The sequence below is a fragment of the Phocoena sinus genome, chromosome 14 (genome assembly GCF_008692025.1).
Source record: "Phocoena sinus isolate mPhoSin1 chromosome 14, mPhoSin1.pri, whole genome shotgun sequence".
In the NCBI taxonomy this organism is placed as follows: Eukaryota; Metazoa; Chordata; class Mammalia; order Artiodactyla; family Phocoenidae; genus Phocoena; species Phocoena sinus.
The window spans coordinates 7355763-7376122 of NC_045776.1; the positions used below are offsets into that span (position 1 = coordinate 7355763).

The following is a 20360-nucleotide window of genomic DNA, read 5'->3' on the forward strand; positions in this document are numbered from 1 at the left end:
TCACATTTAATAAACCAACTATAATAAAGTTAAAATTAAATCATCATACGGTTTTATGATTTTTGTCTTCTCACTGAAAGGTGGGTCAGTGGTGGGTGGGCGCATTGAAGGTTTTGCTCCTGCTTCCCGGGCAGCCAGCCGCGTTTCCCAGTCAGCGTGTGTTCTGCCCACTTGCTGCCGTCCCTGGGGCCTAGGGTTCTGGGATCTTTGCTCCTCCCATGCCCAGGAGGGCTGTGGTCGCGCAGGTTCTTCTGGTATGGCCCCTTGTGTGTTTGGCATGACAGCCTGATTGTGTTGGGGTACCGAGGTGGCCGAGGCAGGGGCAGCCCCTGGCCCCGCCTGAGCTGCCCGTGGAGGGGCTCGTGGGCTCCACGGGGACTTCTGTCTCCCTCACCCAGAGGACTCTAGTGGTCTTCACGGCACAGGAAGGAGCCTGGTAGGGACTCCCCGACACTTCATCTTCTGTCTCAGCAGCTTCCTCAGGAGCTGGAGCTCTAGGGGACAGGTCCCCAAAGTATTCCTCAAAGACACCTATTCTTGGGAAGCCACCACTTCCTGTAGCTCCTCCCTCACTCATTCCACTCGATTTTTCTTAGTTTAGAACCCAAACTGGACACTGTTCTGATTGTCTCAGTCACCATCCAACAATAGGCTTTATTCCCCCATGATTAACTGAGTCCGATTTTGCACTTTAAGGAATATGGTTGGCTCTCTGTATCTGCGGGTCCTGCCTCCGTGGAGTCAACCAAATGTGGATTGAAAATGTTTTTAAAAAAATTTTCAGAAAGTTCCAAAACGCAAAACTTGAATTTGCTGTATGCCCAGCAACTATTTCCATAGCGTTTACATTGTAGTAGGTATTAGAAGTAATCTAGAGATGACTTAGCGCAAATGGGAGGATGTGCCTCGGTGATATGCAAATACTTCGCCATTTCATGTGAGGGACTTGACCCTCCGCAGATTTGGGGATTCACGGGGATCCTGGAACCAATCCTCTGTGGATACCAAAGGACCACTGTGTTATAAGCAGTAAACTAAAACTTACACTTTACCGAAGTTCTTCCCCAGCCCCGATCGGAAATCATTACTAGTTTCCCAACTTTGGCTTTGGCAGAACACTCTTCTCCTGGGCGAGGGGCCTTTGCTCGTGCCAACATGTTTTCCTCTTCAGGGAAACAGAGGGTATCTCAGTGGTTTTCCTGATGATTAGCTAACTTTCCTCCCCATTTCTTCCACATTACAAAAGATATAAGATCTGTGTGGATATGGATATGTTAACCAGTTATTTAAATCGTGTTTCCTAATAAATCATACTTTTCTTGCTCATGTAAACAGTAGAATATGAATATGTGACTTTTGTTAGGAGGGCACAGAAATTTAAGACAAAGGAGAGAAAGGAATTGTACCTATGACAGTTTATGAGAAAAACGTATGCCTGACGTGAGATGGGGCACTTATTAATGAACTTGTTAAGCTGCAGATACTGTGTTTTCTTTACAGTGCCTGCATAAAGATGATATGTGAATTAAAATATTGTTAGAATGCATTAAGCAGCGATACATTATAATACATCACATATGTTTCTTAATATATATCCATGTGAGCCATGAATTGTGCCAGGAATTATATGAAGCAAAGTAAACTATAGTCTTTAAATTATCAGAAAAAATAGTATTCTGAAATTGCCCTTCAAAGGCGTATTTAAATTTTCTGTAAAACTGTACTCAAAAAATATTAGACGTGTGACCGTAGGCATATCACTTAACCTTTTCTGATTCGGTTCTTCAGTGCAAATGGTTGGATTGTATTACATGATTGCTCAGTTTCTGCTGGCTCTAAAATTTTCCATCTCCTGATAAATTATTATATTGTTGTAACTTCAATTAAAATGTCTTGACAGAGAATCTTTTGTAATGGCTGCTTTACAGCAGTATCCTACAGGTGGTACATGTTGAAAGTTTGCATTTGGTACTCATCTCTTAAATCACGTATGTTTATTTTTCCATAATTTTTGTAATTCTGTTTTGAGGTGCTTTCAGGTTCAGAAACTGTTAGCTGTCTTTTGAACATAAAATATTGAACACATTTGACTTAATGGAGATTTTGCCTTCTCTAGTGAGATACTCAGTATGTTTCATTTGCAAATACATATAGATAACAAGATTAGTAAAAGCTGTCTCTATAATAGGTTTTGTCTGTAACTGATATGTTGGATTATTTTTACTCTTTTTATTTGATATGATATCTAAGGATAGTAATGCAAGGAAACAGCAAACTCTTATGTCACATTTTAGGAGTTATGTTTTGCACTACTGCTTAGTGAGTGGTAAAATTCAACAGTAAATCTGTTGGAGAGAAGACTTGTTATATATTTGAGATTCTGCTGTGTCAGTGAATGTTCACTGTAATTAAAAAGGCTTTTCTCTACTTTAGTACCTTGTGGAAAGAAAGCAAAAAGCCTAGATCACCTAGTACATAGAAAGAGTTATATCAAAAACTGCGTAACATTTAAACAAATTACATTGAGTCCCCTTATTTTCTTTCTGCCTATGGTGTTTCGCTCTGTATCCTCTTGTTTTGCATGTCTGCATCATCCAGTAGCTAGTCGTCTGTCGCTTCACCTGTCGTATGTGGAATCTTAGCCTCCCCTCCTGCGCCCGGCTCCTCACCCTTACAGGGTGTCCTACTCTGATGCTGCAGCTCCTTGTCAGTCTGCAGTAAGAGCTAAGTGGGAGACCAAATTAAATCCTGTGCTCTGGCCTTCGGTCTATGTTGAAAAGTGTGTGGATTTACTAGAGGTTAGTTCTCTCTTTCTTTCTTTCTTTTTTTTTTTTAAGTTTTGGGTTTTCATACCAGTTTTACCACCTACACATTTTAGAGTGCCAGTTTTGTAAGGTTTTTTACCCAAAGTAGGAACTTCTGCCACCTTCTCTCATTTCCTTCTTCTCAGAGGTGACTCCTTGTACCTCTTTAGCTTATTATTATTATTAATTTTTTTTTTTTTGCACGGTACGCGGGCCTCTCACTGTTGTGGCCTCTCCCGTTGCAGAGCACAGGCTCCAGAGGCGCAGGCCCAGCGGCCATGGCTCATGGGCCCAGCCGCTCCGCGGCATGTGGGATCTTCCCAGACCAGGGCACGAACCCATGTCCCCTGCATCGGCAGGCGGACTCTCAACCACTGCGCCACCAGGGGAGCCCTAGCTTATTATTTTATAGTTTCCCTTCTGTGTCTCTAAATAACATGCTTGTATTTCTTTATCTTGATTATTCAGTTTTGGACTCTGTTGATTTTCTGGTGTGGAAAATGAGACTTTTAACTCTCTTTCCATGTCCCACCTACCTGCCCAACTGCAGTGAGTTCCCCTCTCATTCCCCCAGTATTATATAGCTTCACGTTGACTAGGATTAGGCAGGGTGTAGTGTTAAACTGTGAAAACGTTATACACAATTGAACCATGTTGCAGTGTTCACCTTTCTTTTCCTGCACAGCTTCCTTTTTCCTTAGAGGTAATTGTATTATTTTTCATTTGATGAGTTTTCTCTTATCACTGGAAAGCCCCTTGTTCTTTGACAGCCACTGAATGTCTTCCTAGTGTATTCAGAAATGTCAGAACTTATATCAGCTTCATCTTCTGGAAGAAATCACTCCCAATTCCTTCTGACCTGCTTGGTGCCCAGTGTCATCCTGGGGTCTCCATTCACCTCCTTCCTGGGGAATTCCTTCACCTCTCTGCCTTTTCCTGTGACCCTCTGTGCCCCGTGCCTTCTTTTGGTAGAGTCTCTTTTCCAGCAGCTTCCAGAGAAAAGGTGCATAGGAGGCTTTTTTGAAATCTAGCCATGCTTCCATTTAATTTATAGTTTAGCCAAGTGAGAATGCTAGACTGGAAAACATTCACTTCAGAGTTTTAAAAGCATTCGTCTATTTCCTTTAACTTTTCATGTTACTGTAGAGAATTCTGAAGTCATTGTGATTCCTGGTATCTCCTGGAAGTTTTTAGAATTTTTTTTTTGTCCCTAATATTCTGCATTTTCCTGATGAAGTACCTAGGTGTGGATCTCTTTTTTCTGTTGTGCTGGGCTTTCTCGGGGGTTCTTTTCATCTGTAAACTCCTGTTTTTTAATTACTTCATTGACATTCCCTCCACTTTATAGGCTCTGTGTGCTGGGAACTTTTGTTGTTTTCTTCTTCCTACATAATCTCTCTTTTCTTCTTTTTCCTCTCATTATTTTGTTTTCTATCCCCTGCTGTGGGAGCTTTTGTCAGATGTCTGGTAATCTTGGTTGTCTGCTATATTTCAAACTGCGAGACGTAAAGCAGGTGGATGCTCTGAGCCTGTGAGCGGCGCTGGTGAGCTGCAGGCTCTGTGCGGGAGGGATCTGGCTGGGTCATTTTGTGACCCTGTCTCGGTGAGCTTGTCACATTCCCGAGAGCAGAATCTTCCGACCTCCTGCCTGGGGTTGAAAACCCACCTGCCAACTGTTTTGCAGCAAAGTTGGAGAGAGCTGGGCTCTTAGAATTTAATTTGAACAGTTTCACTTAATCCTTCGTTGTTTTCAGTAGAACACCCTCACCTACACAGGTGCCAAATCTCTGCCAGTTTAGAATCCTTCTAACTCATCCTCTCCAGTGACTAAACCTCCAGATTTTTACAAGGATTGGGGAGGAAGAGTGGCTTGGCTGCACAGAGCCTGATGGGAAGAATCTGGTCCCATGTAACTGCTTCTCAGAGATTTTTCAAACAGTCCTCCTTGACTCTCACTTCCCGGGGTACATGGTACTAAGTTTCCTCAGCCGTTGTCAATTCAGTGTATGGACTGGGGTGATACTCAGTTTTTCTCACTCACCGCTTAGAATTCTCAAGCCTGCGAATGGATTGGCCATTCATCCATCGACTTTCTAGTTTCCAAACTTGCACGTGCACGTGTGTGTGTGTTTAATCCCATTTCTCTCATTTTGATGAGATTTCACGAGAGAATAAAAGGCACATCTGTGTGCACAACTCTTTCCCTCGAAGTCTTACCTCCTTTTTTCCCTCATTGCTACAGATAGTAGATGAGTAGTGTTTTTCAGTGAGCTCAGTTTTGTTTTTCTCAAATCACTAATATGTACAAGTTCAATAAGGATGTGTTTGTGAGAGCAGTTTTCCTATTAATGGTGAAGTTTGTTTATAGACAAATTGGGATTCTCATAGTTAACTATAATGATCATACTCCATAGATATTCATCATCCTATAACACTTCACTGCCTTTTCACCCCTTTCTCATGGTCACACTCAGCATGGTCTTTATCAAGCATCCCTGGCCTGGCCATTTAATATCTAACATTGGCCAGACAGGACCTGCCTGGTTCGAGGCAGCGACCTCAGTGAGATATTTAAGATGGAATCACTGCCCCTGGTGGGAGGGCTGGGAGGCCCCCCAACTCTGCAGGCTCCTCCAGTGTTATGCTGCCAAGTGTAGGCCGGGCTGGAATTGTAAATGGAGTTGTACCTGTATAATTATGCTGTGCTGTATTTTATGTAAAGTTATGTCATTTAAGCTTAATTTTAATAATACTGTAAGGCTGGATCATTTTTAAATTACTGGTAGAAGGAAAAGTTATGAATTTGAATGATATCTAATATTTATAAACCAAATGAAGAACTTCTAGATTCTTCAACTTGAGCTTATGAACCCCTTGAACTTGTAATAAAAATGTACTCATATATCCACATGAGAATCTTACCATGAAAAATTCAGCTGAATCTAGTCAACCCTTTAGAGCTAAAACACCCAGTAAATGGGAAATAACAGAGGAGAGAAGACAAATTAAAACATTACAAGGAAGCAAACAGACTGTTCCATAATGCGAGCCATTCTGTAGGATGACTGATCTGGTTTATTCAGCTTCTCAACAACAACAGTGAAAAACCCTGGTGGGTGGGGTGGGGTGGGGGGAAGAGGCAGGTGATCGTAGGAGATATAATGTACAGATACGATGTGAACGCTCCATTGGGTCCCGATTCCAATAAGCCAACTGTGAGAAGACGTTTTTGAGACAAAAGAGAAAATCTGAATTTTGACTGCATATTAGCTGATTCCAAGAAATGATTGATAAGTAGTTTAGGCATGATAATGGGTTTATGGTTATGTATACTGGAGTGTGCCATTTTATGATATCTACTGTTTACTTTAAAATACTTCAGCCAAAAGTGTTTTAAAAGAGTATGAGTGTTTGTTATCCTGTTTTTTCTACTCTTACACATACTTGAATTTTTTATAATGAAAGATTTTTAACTCATAAATTCAAATGTATAAAGGAAATATACCAAAATATCAGCATTTTCAAAAGTACAAGTGATTTTTTTCATTTATGTCAGAGTAAAAAAATTAAGTAATTTTTTTTTGAAAAACATGCCACACGATAGGTTAATGTTGCTATAAAATGAAAGATGGAAAGAACCAAATCACCTGAGATACAGGGGTGCATTGAGTAGAAATTGAGGGAGGGGAATGTGTCTCAAGGAGAAGACAGGAGGAATTTGATAACAGTTCTCCAATTCCAGTTTTCCAAGGGCCCTTTTAAATAAATTACACGTGTTCATATATTCCCTGGTGAATTTAAGTGTATAAACTTGCTATGTGTTAGTACTAAACGTAGCTTTTTTCTTTAGATGATGAGTCTTTGAGAATGATTTTTGGTCGTTTCCATATTATAAATTTCTTATTCAGTCTTATCCACACAGAGCATTCTCAAATCTTAATAATTTATCAGATTCCAGTGAATTTCATGGAATAGTTGAAAACTAACCATAGCTTTTAAATGGAATGCATCTTTTATTCACAACCATTTTGCTCCAGCTTAAGTTTTTCTCGAAGGCCGTTTGATATATGTTCTTTGCAGTGTTATGAAGTAAAATCCTCCAGAGATGTCCTGAAAAGAGTCGCTGTGAATGCACTGATGTCGCTTCTGGCCGTCAGTAGAAGAGCACAGAAACACGCTCTGAAGGGTGAGCCACCTGGCACATCAGCTCCTTTTATGGCATGCTTTCAATTCGTATATTTTACTGCCTGTTCATTTTAATTTTCTTTGGACTCAAAGTGTAAAGGACTTTAGTGTCACTAAAAAATTATAGGTTTTATTTTCCCTGTACAGAAACATAGTAAACATGCATTACTTTTAAAATAAAAAGATTACACACGTAGATTATTTTTTGTGTAATGATTCTGACTCCAGAGAATCTATATCTAAATATTAGAGAAGCTTTTCAAAGTAGCACATCACTCAATTTCATAATACTAACTACAAGCACGTATTGCACACGTGAAGAAATCACGTACTTTTGATAGTAGTAACAACTGCATTAGATGATCCTATATTTTCATAGAAATTTCCCCTCTTGTGTGTCATAATTTCTCATCTGGAATCAGGGAACACAGGTCTTAGAGATGAAAGAGAACATCAAGCAGCAACATCGAGCCCACTAATTTGAGTTGTGACTTTGCTACTGAAACAAACTCTGCACGCCTCCAACGTAAATGAGACGTGGGTGGTATCATACTAAATTGAAAACAAGTGGGCTTTAGCATTTTAGTTCTCTTACGTTTTTATCCTCTGATTCATTAACGTCTCACTGAAAGTGCAGAAATGAAGTTGGTTGGAAATAGAAAATGTTATTTTTTTGAGAGTTTGTTATGTGTAGTTTTAACTTTTTTGGAAATGGAATATCCTTTTGATTGTTTTGGATTTTCCCTCTCAGCCCATCTAATAGACAGTTGCGTGGAGCAGATGAAGCACGTTCATGCACAGCTGAACCTGGAATCTCTGAGGCCTGGGAGGGCAGCACTGAAGAAAAAGGTGACTGAATTCTCAAATTCTGGGAGGCAGGAGTGGCCATACGTAGAGACCGTCCCTCCAGTATCCTTGTGCTTATAGATGACACCAATGTTTGGTTGAAATGAGTGTCTGTTTTAGAAGAAAGGTACAGCCAAATAAATTAGTGGGATTTCTACATTAGCAGGTTTGCGTTCGGGGTGTGTGTGTGTGTGTGTGTGTGTGTGTGTGTGTGTGTCTCTTAGTTCTCACTTGAAAATCTTTTAATGAGATTCATGTATTTATATGTTGTTGTTATAAGCATTTTGGAGTGTGCATGATACATTTTTATACTACAAAAAGAAAATCTCTCATAGGTTCACTAGGAATGAGATAACTTCCTAAGTGTTTTCTATGTGGTAGGCACTATTCTAAACATTTCATATTTATTATCCCCTGCACACTCATGACACCACAGTCACATAACTGATAATGGATAAAGCCACTGTTTGCCCCGTATCTGGGTGGTGGCAGAGCTCGTATTCCTAATCGTGTTTATTTCCTTCCGTGACTTCTGAATGTCTCTTTTAAGCGTTGAGTCTGCTGGACTCATGTTCAAGCTGCATTTTCACTGTAAACTTGAAGTAACACAGGTTTTTAAAAAAATTATATTTTATACTGAGATAACATTGGTTTATAACATTATATTGCTATTTCTGTATGCGCTACACCATACTCATCACCAAGTTTAGTTTCCATCTGCCACTGTAGAGCTGACTCCCTTTACCCTTTTTTGCCTCCTCCTCACCCCTTCCCTTTTTGGTAACCACTGCTCTGGTCTCCGTATCTCCGTGTTTGTTTTTATTTGGTTTGGTTGGTTCATTTATTTGGGGTTTGTTTTTTATATTGCACATGTGGGTGTAATCGTGCAGCATTTGTCTTTCTCTGTCTGACTTCTTTAACTTAGCATAGTGCCCTCAAGGTCCATCTGTGTCACTGCAAATGGCAGGATTATGTGTGTGTGTGTGTGTGTGTGTCTGAGTGATATTCCATTGGATATATACACGTTTTTAATCCATTCATCTGTCAGTGGTCACTTAGGTTGCTTCTATATCTGGACTATTGGAAATAACACAGTTTTTATATAATAGCAATGGTTAATACTAATAACTGTGGTTAAAAAGATCTGCCACACAGGCTTATCGAGAAAATGAATATGTGTATATGTTTATAAGTATATCTATTATATTTATATATATATATATATATAATATATACACAGATCTAAGACCATTATTACAGCAGTCTGTGTAATAACTAGTTTCTGCTGCCTTTGATAAGAAACCAAGAAAAAGCCATATTTGATAATTTCATGGGTCCAGGGGCTTATATGTTTGTCAGTTTCTTTTCTTGCCTCTTTTCCTTTTTCCTCTCAGGCAGAGGCCCTTTACTTCATGATTGAGAGTGTCAGCCAACACCTGATATGACTGAAAACCAGTCAGTACCTGCTTCACTTTATCGAGATGAAACGTGGAGCTTATTATATATCTCAGTTCCTCTGTGCTTGATAGAACAGAAATAGCTTTTTCTTGGTGGATGTGCTTCTCGAGATATGGTCATCTTTCAGAGATCATTAGCCTGTCAGTTCCCTCAAAGCTATGGTGGCCAGGCTCAGTGAGAGCATAGCTGCATTGTAATGTGACCCAGGGGAGAAGGAATTACTGTATGTAAAAAGTGGAATACGCTGTTGTTCACATTTTTCAACTGCTTTTTGTTTAAACAGGAGGATGGTTTTATTAAAGAGTTAAGCATTGCCATGCAGCTCCTAAGAAATTGTCTTTATCAAAATGAAGAATGTAAAGTAAGTAGAGCTTTTTTTCAAAATTTTGATAGTGCTGTTATTAAACAGTTTAAATTTTATATGAGATAATTTGGGAAAACTCTTCGAATTTTTTTTTTTGATGCATGGTTGATTGGTTTGTAAGCTCAGTGTTCATTCTCAGAAATGGATGCACCTAATCTTATCATAATTTCTCAACCCTGATGACATTTCTTATGTTGGCGTTTTAACTTTATCACTGAAACTTTAACTTAAGGCAGCTAAAGCAAACTTGAGCCTCTTTTTTTTCTACTGGTAGCCATTTCGGTTGTTTTATTTTTTTTTTTGACTAAGATGGAATGAATGGCTGTGTATGTCTTTTTTTTTTTTTTTTTGGCTGCGTTGGGTCTTTGTTGCTGCACGCAGGCTTTTCTCTAGTTGTGGCGAGCGGAGGCTACTCTTCGTTGCAGTGTGTGGGCTTCTCATTGTGGTGGCTTCTCTTTGTTGCGGAGCACGGGCTCTAGGTATGCGGGCTTCAGTAGTTGTGGCACGTGGGCTCAGTAGTTGTGGCTCGCAGGCTCTAGAGCGTGGGCTCAGTAGTTGTGGCGCACGGGCTTAGTTGCTCCACAGCATGTGGTAATCTTCCCAGACCAGGGCTCGAACCCATGTCCCCTGCATTGGCAGGCGGATTCTTAACCACTGTGCCACCAGGGAAGTCCCACGGCTATGTATGTATCTTAAGGCAGAATTTTTTCAAAGGTGGTTGTTAGACAACTGTCCAAGGGGATAAGTAGAGGTGTCTGCATCCATAGGAAAGAAGATGAGGGTGTCTCCCACTTCAGAGGAGAAATCGCTTACTGCTATTGCCGAGTGTGGGCCTGTTGACGTCCAGGAGGTTCTTCACTCCCAGCTCTGCGGCAGCCCCTCTGTTGTTTTGCTCTGTCTGTGAGCATTGATGCTGTCATTTAACACAGCCATTGGTGCTGTTATACAGGATATAGTGTCTGGAACAATTTGATTTGCTTGGTCATAGTGATACGACACTTTTGAAGAACTAACTTCCACACAGAATTACTATGGAAAATGAGTAAGATGAAGATAAATTACAGAAGTTTTGTTTTTTAAAAAAATTTCTTACCTTTTTTGTTTTTAGTTGTGATAAAACTGGAAAATATATACTATATCTAGGAAATGCACATCTTGAACACATATCCCTTAAACTGTGTAAAATAATTTGTTCAAGACACATGACTAACAATTTACATTTCAAAGCAATTTTGATGGGAATTAGGCATTGATAGATTTCATTAAGATTCCCAATGGTACAAACTTTTTACTCCAAATAAAGGCGTCATTTACTAAGTTTGTTAGGGTCCTTGTGACTGGGTGCAGTTAGTATGCATCTGTGACACCTCGCTCAGGCAACATGCCAGCACACTTTCCCAGTAGGATCTGCCTGTGGATTTCCGAGATGCTCGCCTGAGTACTGGTTGTAAGTGTAGTGTTCACATTTGTAACACATCAGCCCACTATGAAAGTGTAATCTCTCCATAAGTCACGTGTTTCTGCATTTCCAAGTTGTTTAATAAGGAATAAATCCAAAGAAGAATATTTAGATTACTCTTGAGAATAGACATAGTTCTAGGGGGCAAAGATTCTTAATTTCTTTCCCTGTTCCAGCTTACCTGAGGTGTGTGACACACTCCCATCGCTAACTGTTGGTCACTCTTGTGGTGATTCACCAAGTCACCCACGCCCACCCCACCCCGCTGTCTATATGTATGACACGGAGGAGTTTCCATACCGGAAAGGTCACCGGGGCTGTGAGGTAGATGGAACGAAGAGCGGGCAAGGTTAGAGGGGGTGAATGTGCTGGTGCAGCAAGAGGTGATGAGACCGTAGCCGGGCAGGGAGGGCGGGGAAGGAGGGAGGGGAGCAAATGCGAGAGACTGAGGAGAAAGAAGAGACATGTAGAACGACGTCCAGGCTCAAGTCTACCGCAGGCGAGCCTAGCAGAGCGGCCTGTAGCTGTGAGGGATCCTCACATTGGGTTCGCACATCGCAGTGTAAAGTGTCTTCAGGCTCTCGGGGTGGGAAATGGCTGGTAGTCGGCGGATTACACGGCTCTGGGACTCTGAGGGGTGGTGCAGGCTGGGGATCTTAGGAGCTAGCAGTGCATAGAGGTGTTTGTAGCCGTGACTATTGTTGACATTTCCCAAGAGGGCATGTAGTGAAAGCCTAGGTCATGTCCTCAGAAAATATAACTATTGGAGAGGAGACAGAAAACAGCTGAGAAGGGAATGCTGGAGAGAGTTTGGAGGTGATCTAGGATAGAGGGACTGCATGGAGACAGAGAACAAAGAGCCCTTAATAGTTGCCACAGTGCCTGCGGGTTTGACAGCCATAAAGGTAGGAGCGATTTTACCAGCCTCATCAGTTCAGAAAAGAAATTGAAGTAAAGCTGAAGATTAAATAATAGCTGGGAAATGACAGCATTAGGAGTACTCTTCCTAGAAGCTTGGTTCTGAAAAGCAGCAGTTATAATTTAGGAATATAGCATCAAAGGAAGCTAGTCTGTATGTTTACTCCTAACATGTAAAGTGCTTAAATATAAACAGAAATGAGCAAATCGGGGCCTAGTTATTAAAGAGACAGGAAGGGAAGAACTAATAGATGGGTAAAGATCCCTGAGGAGGCACGCGGGGCTGTGTTCCAGAACACAGATGGGTGGATCAGTCTCTGCCCAAAGAGCACCTGTTCCTCACTGCCAGGCAGGAAGGGCAAGTGCAGGGATACACAGATCAACCGTGTGGGCGGAACGGCGGAGTAGAGCAGGAGCCTGTACCTCATCGTGTCTGTCTTCTGTGTGAAACAGTAAGCAGGGTCGTCTGCGGCCGTCGTAGGGCTGTGCTCCAAGCCTATGGAGAGTGGGGAGTAACATTGGGAATAACCCGCCCACTCTCTTTACGGAGTATTAGTACAGGCCGCTCTGCTAGGCTCGCCTGCGGTAGACTTGAGCCTGGACGTCGTTCTACATGTCTCTTCTTTCTCCTCAGTCTCTCGCATTTGCTCCCCTCCCTCCTTCCCCGCCCTCCCTGCCCGGCTACGGTCTCATCACCTCTTGCTGCACCAGCACATTCACCCCCTCTAACCTTGCCCGCTCTTACGGAGTATTGATACTCCATAAAATTGTGTAGGGCATTATATGAAGGCCCACATGTGTGCACATGGGTCTACAAATTGCCTAGTAACTCTGTTCATTAAAAAAATTGTTGCATTTACTGCCGATAGTTATATTTTATCCATAATGTTTTCCCAGCGGTAGCTGATCTTTGTAATAAAAACTGAGTTACTTAAGAATTATTGATTTAGCATAATATTTTGACTGACGTTTATCATATTCAACTTATTTAAAAACAGTAATCTACTTCTGATCTATCTGTCTAGCTACACATATTAGATATATATACATATACATGCACACGGGGGTGGGGAGGGGAGAACTCAGAATTGATCAGAATGTTTCCTTAACCAGAAAATCCCTTTTCTTAACCATATCATAGCATTTATAAGAGTTTATTTAATGTTGCAAGATATCACTGTCTTGCTTAATTTACATGTTCAGAAGCTGTTTTTCTACATTTCTGACCTAAGCTGCGTATCCTGGTCACCCCAGTGTTGCAGGGACTTCTGAGACTGGTCAGGCTTGTGGTCAGGGCAGTCCGGGTTGCAAGGTGCTGAATCTGTCCATCGGATTCCTTTCTCTAATCAGAACAAAAATCAATTCAGTTTTTGTATCATGTTGGTGACAAGTTTTTTGGCTTTGATTTTAATTTATATCTTCATTATTCAGACTAATGCTGCCCTTGTTTCCTTCCTGCTGCAGGAGGCAGCCCTGGAAGCTCATCTTGTCCCTGTCTTGCACTCTCTCTGGCCTTGGCTTTTGATGGATGATTCACTGATGCAAACTGCCCTGCAGCTGCTTTGTGTCTATACTGCAAATTTTCCAAATGGTAAATGGAACCCAACACTGCCTTTCAAAAATATACTACAATACTAATCTTAGGTAATGTTGTTAAAGTGGAGAAATGAATATACATTTTGAAGTGTTTCTTCCACTTATTTGAGGGTATGTTGGTTAGAGGTATGCTTTCTCACAGGTATTATAAGAACAAGCGGTTACGTTAGTATGTGTTTGATGAGACAGAAGAGTCACTAGACAGCTCAGGGATAGAGAGGGAGAAGCTGTCGCAATTATATGGCAGCGGAACGTTGAATTTAAGAGGAAAATTGAGAGTGAAAATTATGATGGAAGACCTTAAAAACAGGTTAAGGTTAAAACTTTAAGAGATTCTAGAACAGGAGGCTGGCGTGGTGAAAGGTAGCTCTGGGTTCGGTTGGCTTGGCGACAGTTGGTATCATTGGGGTGCCTCTTTCATTCCTGCATACGACAGACTTTTTATTGAGAGCCTCCCAGGGCCCTGCATTGTTAGAGGCCAACAACTAAGAGAGAGCAGAGCAAGCGGGGAGGTGACTTGGGAAGAGAGGAGAATGTGTGAGGTAGCTGTTTGAGGGGAAGGAAGTGGGGGGCACTGCGGGCAGTGTGAATTTCCCATGTAAACTTAGGGTCACAGATTTAAGGTTCAGTCAGCAAGTTTAAGGTTCTCGTGCTTCTTCTAGCAACAGTCAGCAGCGTAGCAATTGGATTCTCCCGGTATCAAAAGACAGACAGAGAAAGGACCGGAACTGAGAACACTTCACAGCCATCTTGACACTGCTGTGTGCTGGGGGTGGCTTTTTCCTCCACCCTGGAGCCGCCTGTCCTGTCGCCCACTCCGCGTGCCTCTGGCCGTGTGAGCTGGCGGGAACAGAGCCTCGGGCTCTGTGGTGTATGGAGAGCACTGCAGGGCAGCGTCGTCCTTGTTTACAGGCCGCTGCTGTTGACTTTCCCGTCCCCACTTCTGCTCTCACTGCCCCCCACCCCAGCTCACGGCCTCTCGCAGTGTGACCGGAGGGGCACGGCGGTCTCTGAAGTGTGGTCTCTGCACACCATCCTTCTTTACCCAACCCTTCACTCCTTAATTTAGGGTTTAGGGAAGTGTGCTTAGGGGAAGAAAAGAATCCGTTGCAAAATACTGAGCAAAAGAAACATATATTGGGTTGGCTAAAAAGTTTGGGGTTGTTCCATAAGATGCTACAGAAAAACCCAAACGAACTTTTGACCAACCCAATACTTTACGATAAATCTTTGAAACTGTAATCTATGTTACTTACATACTTAAAGTTGATGCAGATATTAGAATGTGGTTCTAATTGAGGAAGAACCTTTTTATTTTCCTGTCTTGTTTGTTTCCAAGCAAACCTGAATCATTTAGTGATAGTTTTGTGTAACATGAACGGAAACCTTGGTATTTGGATCCTGCTATGTAGTGTGAATACAGGAAAGATCACTCTATTTATTTGTGTTTACTTTTATGAGTTTATTTTGCAGAATGTATTTGATTCAGATCTAGTTGTACTTAAGCTGGCCTCCTCGCATGGACTTTCACAAGCTAATCACACCTTAGGCTTACGTTACAATACAGTAAAATGCATTTCTAATTCTTTTATGATTATTTTTCTCCTTTGATAAATCCCATATGGTTGTTTAAATTACTGAGTAAACACTGGACTCTGGAAAACCAGTTGATGCTACTGCTGGTGCTCGCTGCTTGTGAGCTGTGTGACCTTGAGCAAGTCACTGACACCTCTGAGCCCCGAGATGCCATTTAGCGTACATGGCTGGTGGCGTTTGTCCTGTCCTCCCACCCCAGGGTTATCGTGGTCCTCATTTTTTTCTTCTGGAAAATGGAGGCATTAGACCACAGTGTTTTTAAATGCTTCATTGAAGTCATTAGGCCCTCAGTCCATTAGATCAGATGCAGACATATCAGCACCAGCCTTCAGTGCCATTGCAGTTCACAGGCTAATGGCCGAGTCCTTTGATAGACAGACATGCTTTACCACTCAGGTTGTTGAACTAAAGCGTGGAGCTGAGACGACGTTGTGATGGACTGTTGTTTTTCAAGGTTGCAGTTCTCTCTGTTGGTCAAGTTACGGACAGTATCCTGTTCAAACTGCACATCGAGGGGCCCCTGGCAGCTCCCTGATGCTGTATATCCTGAAGATGGCTTCCCAGGTTCCTCTCGAGAATACTGCAGTCCAGCAGATGGTTTTCACGTTTCTTTCAAACCTGGCCTTGTCTCATGACTGTAAAGGGGTAATTCAAAAAGTGAGTACTGAAACTCTCCTTCCTGTCATTAAAAAAGAGACTCAGTAAAATAATCCTTTCAACCGAGGACATGTGTGAAAAGTCTAGAACTCAGTTTCTAGGATTAATTATTCTGATTTTAAGGCATTTTATTTTAAAGGATTGTAAAAGGATCAGGAGGTTCACTTTGTTTAAAGCCTGTTGATAGATGATACATGAAAAGTGACAGAAGCTAGAATATGATCACACCATTCCCTTTTAGTTTGTCTTCTTAGCTTTTGGACTGTATTTTCTCTCTCTCAGAGATGATGGTTTTAGGGCTTCCCTGGTGGCGCAGTGGTTGAGAGTCTGCCTGCCGATGCAAGGGACACGGGTTCGTGCCCCGGTCTGGGAAGATCCCACATGCCACAGAGCGGCTGGGTCCGTGAGCCATGGCCACTGGGCCTGCGCGTCTGGAGCCTGTGCTCCGCAACAGGAGAGGCCACGACAGTGAGAGGCCTGCGCACCGCAAAAAAAAAGAAAAAAAAAGATGACGGTTTTAGAAAGACAGCTGTGTTACATTTATTTGAGATCATAAAAGCGATATATTGGTCTTTAAACAAACAAACAAACAAAAAACAGACCAAATTGAGCATAACAATTCTAGTTCAACTTACATTGTCAAATGGTTTCTGAAATGACGGCCCCTCCTCAAGTTAGACCTAAGTTCTTCATGGCACACAGGTGACTTTTCAGTCCCTGAAACTCCTGTGCCAGAACGTGACTTCCTGCCGCTGGTTTCAGCTTGGGCTCTTTAAGAGGGACAGTTGGCTTAAGCAAACCCAGTACACGTGTTCCCTTAGGCTGTATTTAGGTGCGTGTAAACAGGATCCCTAATTTGGAAGATTCCTTAAAATTTGAATATGATCAGATTATCTGTTACTTACTAGTACATAGTAATTTGAATGCTTCCCTTTCATTTACATGAAGGCCAAGGTAAATTGCAAAAGTTGACCACATTCATAAGAATTGAGTCTCCTTTTCCTCTATTGTATCATCTCCCCAGCCACCACCCGCTCCAAAAACAAACACACTTTGAGTGCAATCTCTAAATAAATAGCAGTCTTACTAAACAAAGATCTTCTCAGTGGTATGTTGGAGCTAACTCACGCTGGTTCATGAGTGTTTTTGTTAATTTTCAGGAATTTTGCAAGCCAGCTGACATCTTGGTGGTATCTTGAAATCAGCCATGGTGGGAATATTCATGCCATGCACATCAGAAACCTACTACTCTCACCTCAGCACATGGCTGGATATTTGCTGTGTGTGTGTGTGTGTGTGTGTGTGTGTGTGTGTGTGTGTGTGTGAAGTCATCCGCAACTGGATTTTGTTGGGCGGGGGTGGGGGGGACAGTGCTTTCTGCCACTTCCTTATGGAGAGCACGCTGGTAGGAAGCAGAGTAGGAATTCCCAAGTGGAATATAAATGCTAATCTTGGATCAGATGAGTGACTGAGCTGACGCTTATTCTTTTTAAGCTTCAGTTTCTTTATTCAAAAAAATTTTAGGTTAAACAAAATGATCTCTAAGATATTTCAACCCCCAATCTATGATTTTGGTAAGGTACTTAAGCATATTTTGTTTTTCTCCTTTTTTTAAAAAAAATATATATTAATTTGATTGCGCCAGCTCTTAGTGGCGGCAGGCGGGCTCCTTAGTTGCGGCATGCGTGTGGGATCTAGTTCCCTGACCAGGGATCGAACCCAGGCCCCCTGCATTGGAAGCGCAGAGTCCTATCCACTGTGCCACCGGGGAAGTCCCCTTAAGCGTATTTTGATATAAGTGTGATCGGACTCCATTTCATCGGATTTCCATTTCAGGTGCAGATCAGTCAGGTTATTTTTCCTCTGCTCTAATTAGGAATCCTCCGAGCCTTCCTCTGCTCATTGTTATAACGAGCCCTGGACACTTTCAGCTACACCTCCCATAACTCATCTGTAGTTACTAGAAAATGTAGCTGATGCTATTGTACAGCTACAATTCTAAAATAACCTCTGTTCTCTCTACCATGGCATATTTCTCTGCATTCTACCCAGTGCAGGAAATCGTCTAAAAACGTCTTTAGGCCCAGCAAAAAGAAGGACTGCCCAGAGCATATTTACAATTTAAAGTACTATCATATATTTTATCACTGTTGTCAACTCCAGATCTCCAAGATCATGGCAGAATCTAGCTGAATGGGAAAGACAAGGGATGAATCTAAAAAGCACTAATTTGGGCTGAGAGGTGGGAAGAGATGTGAGTGATGGCAAGGGCAGGGCAGAGTGGGATGCAGGTCTGCAGTTTACCTGTTGCTTGGGTGGTGTTGCTAATGTTCCTGTAGCTCGTTTCGTTCTTGTACTCAGTTCTTTTATGTAAAAGTGCCAAGTTTATTTTATAGATTCAAGCCAACATTTTGATTTAGGTGTAGGGGAACCCAAGAAATAAGCCAGAATAGGTTGTTAAACGGGAAGAAAGATGAGCTACTCTGGAGAGTTGTGAAAGTTAAGCGATTGTACTTCTGCGCCCTGATGCAAATGCCTGTGGTTCCCATGCTGTCCTGGGCTGCTTCTCGATCTAATACTTTTATGCTTTCTGTCCTTGTTTGCATACAGATTATTCTAGGCAATAAGTTATTGTCTTTCACATAGTTCAGGGTTCGGTGTGGTTTTATAGAAGGGGTTTTATTTGGAGGTTGAAATGACTCTTACAGTTAAGTAATGGAGCTTTCTCATCTATAAGTTTACAAGAATGACATGTAGCCACGAGAAATCATCTGTAACGATGAGCAGCTGGGGTAGAGTGAATATAAGATGTACCCACAGGTTTTTTTTAAAAAACACTTGTCCTTGGTACTACCACAGTTGTTAACTGGTGTCCAAGACTGACTGAGGTTTTGTTTCTTTTTCTTTCCTGTAGGATCGCTTTAAATGGGTAGCAAAATTGCCAGAAGGCAGACAGGAAGAGAAAACTCAGGAAGCCTGAAATAATCCCCAAACTGAATGATCGACCCTAAATAACTAGGAGTTGACTAGTTACTGTATCCATCATCAGGAAAGGATTAGTGAGAATTGAAATTTGAGCACTTGAAATTTAAATTAAAATTTAAGCACTCCTTAACCTTTTCACTTATACCTGGAAACAGTATAGATGGAGTATTTGGAAGGTATTGGGAGGAAGGAGAAATTAAAGTTGGGGAAAAGAGGAGCAGAATACTAGTACGTGATCTCTGAGGGACTAGGAAAATAATGAAAAGACTCAAGAGGAAAATAATATTCTCTCTCTTTATCCACAGAGTAACTTCTTACAGAACTTCCTGTCTCTAACATTGCCAAAAGGAGGAAATAAACATCTCAGTAATCTGACCATTCTTTGGTTGAAGTTACTCCTGAACATATCGTTTGGAGAAGATGGGCAGCAAATGATCCTGAGGCTCGATGGCTGTTTAGACTTACTTACAGAGATGAGCAAATTCAAGCATAAGAGCAGCCCTTATTTACCTCTTCTTATTTTTCATAACATTTGCTTCAGCCCTGCCAATAAGCCCAAGATCCTGGCTAATGGTGAGTATTCTGCCTGTACACCACCTGCATCCATTTATACGTGTGGTTATTCAGGTGAAAACACAGGATAGTTTACAAATAACGTGCCAGGTGCTTATTCGTCACGCGCCACGTTCAAGGCACTGTGGGAGGCTGCCGCTGTAGGGACGAATTGAAGCGGGTGTGATTCCCGCTCCTGAGTTGCCACCGAGTCTCCTGGGTTAACAAGTCGCCGCACAACAGCCAGGCTGGATCCAGGAGGTGGCACCGAGGTGGGCCTGGGCCCCACCTCCCTCCTCCCATCCCTCGTCCTGGTCCTCTGACTCCTCCACGCCTTTGAGCGGGCACTGCCCTGTCCGTGGAGCCTGCCCAGACCAGCCTGTCCACGTGGTAACCCCACCTCTTCCTCCTGCCTCCCCGCCCTCTCACCCTCTGCCCTCTCCCCTGTTTTACGTTTCCCCATAGCACTACCACCAGCTGCTACACTGCGTTTTCAGTGTATATCTGTGCGTTCCTCGTCTGCCTGCACCGGAACATAAGCTCTTACACGTCAAGAGGTTTCTGCCTCTTTTGTTCACGTTTATCTGGAGCAGCTAGACTCACGCCCGTCACTAGTGGGTGCCCAGTGGGTGTGTGAGCTTGAGAGCCACACTGAGTAGTCAGCAGAGTTCAGGACCCAACAGCACATGGTGACAGTAGCTTCACAGCGACTCCATTCTCTGATCTCAGGACAGATGGAGGCGAGGATCGGTGAGGATTCAGAAAAATTTTGGAACAGAAGGAGCGAAGTGGCAACATCTGTTTGTGCAGCCATGTGCTGTTCCTGTGAGGGTGTGTGATTTCAAGTTTTATGAGGAGCTGTGTTATCATGAAAAGACAAGAGTGGGCTCTAGTCTCCCACGTACCTGGTGCCGGATGCCAGGCCCTCGTGTGCTCCCGC

General features: G+C 42.3%; 1 protein-coding gene across 3 annotated transcripts in view; it reads left to right on the top strand.

The window, feature by feature from the left end:
- The window catches only part of RTTN (rotatin), a 165827-nt gene that overhangs the window by 111697 nt on the left and 33770 nt on the right, over positions 1-20360 (top strand). For all 3 annotated transcript variants that reach the window (XM_032603244.1, XM_032603246.1, XM_032603245.1), the window contains 6 exons: positions 6885-6990; positions 7741-7838; positions 9577-9654; positions 13499-13625; positions 15681-15883; positions 19174-19441. In XM_032603244.1, coding sequence (XP_032459135.1) covers positions 6885-6990; positions 7741-7838; positions 9577-9654; positions 13499-13625; positions 15681-15883; positions 19174-19441 — 880 coding nt within the window. The remainder of the gene's footprint in view (positions 1-6884; positions 6991-7740; positions 7839-9576; positions 9655-13498; positions 13626-15680; positions 15884-19173; positions 19442-20360) is intronic.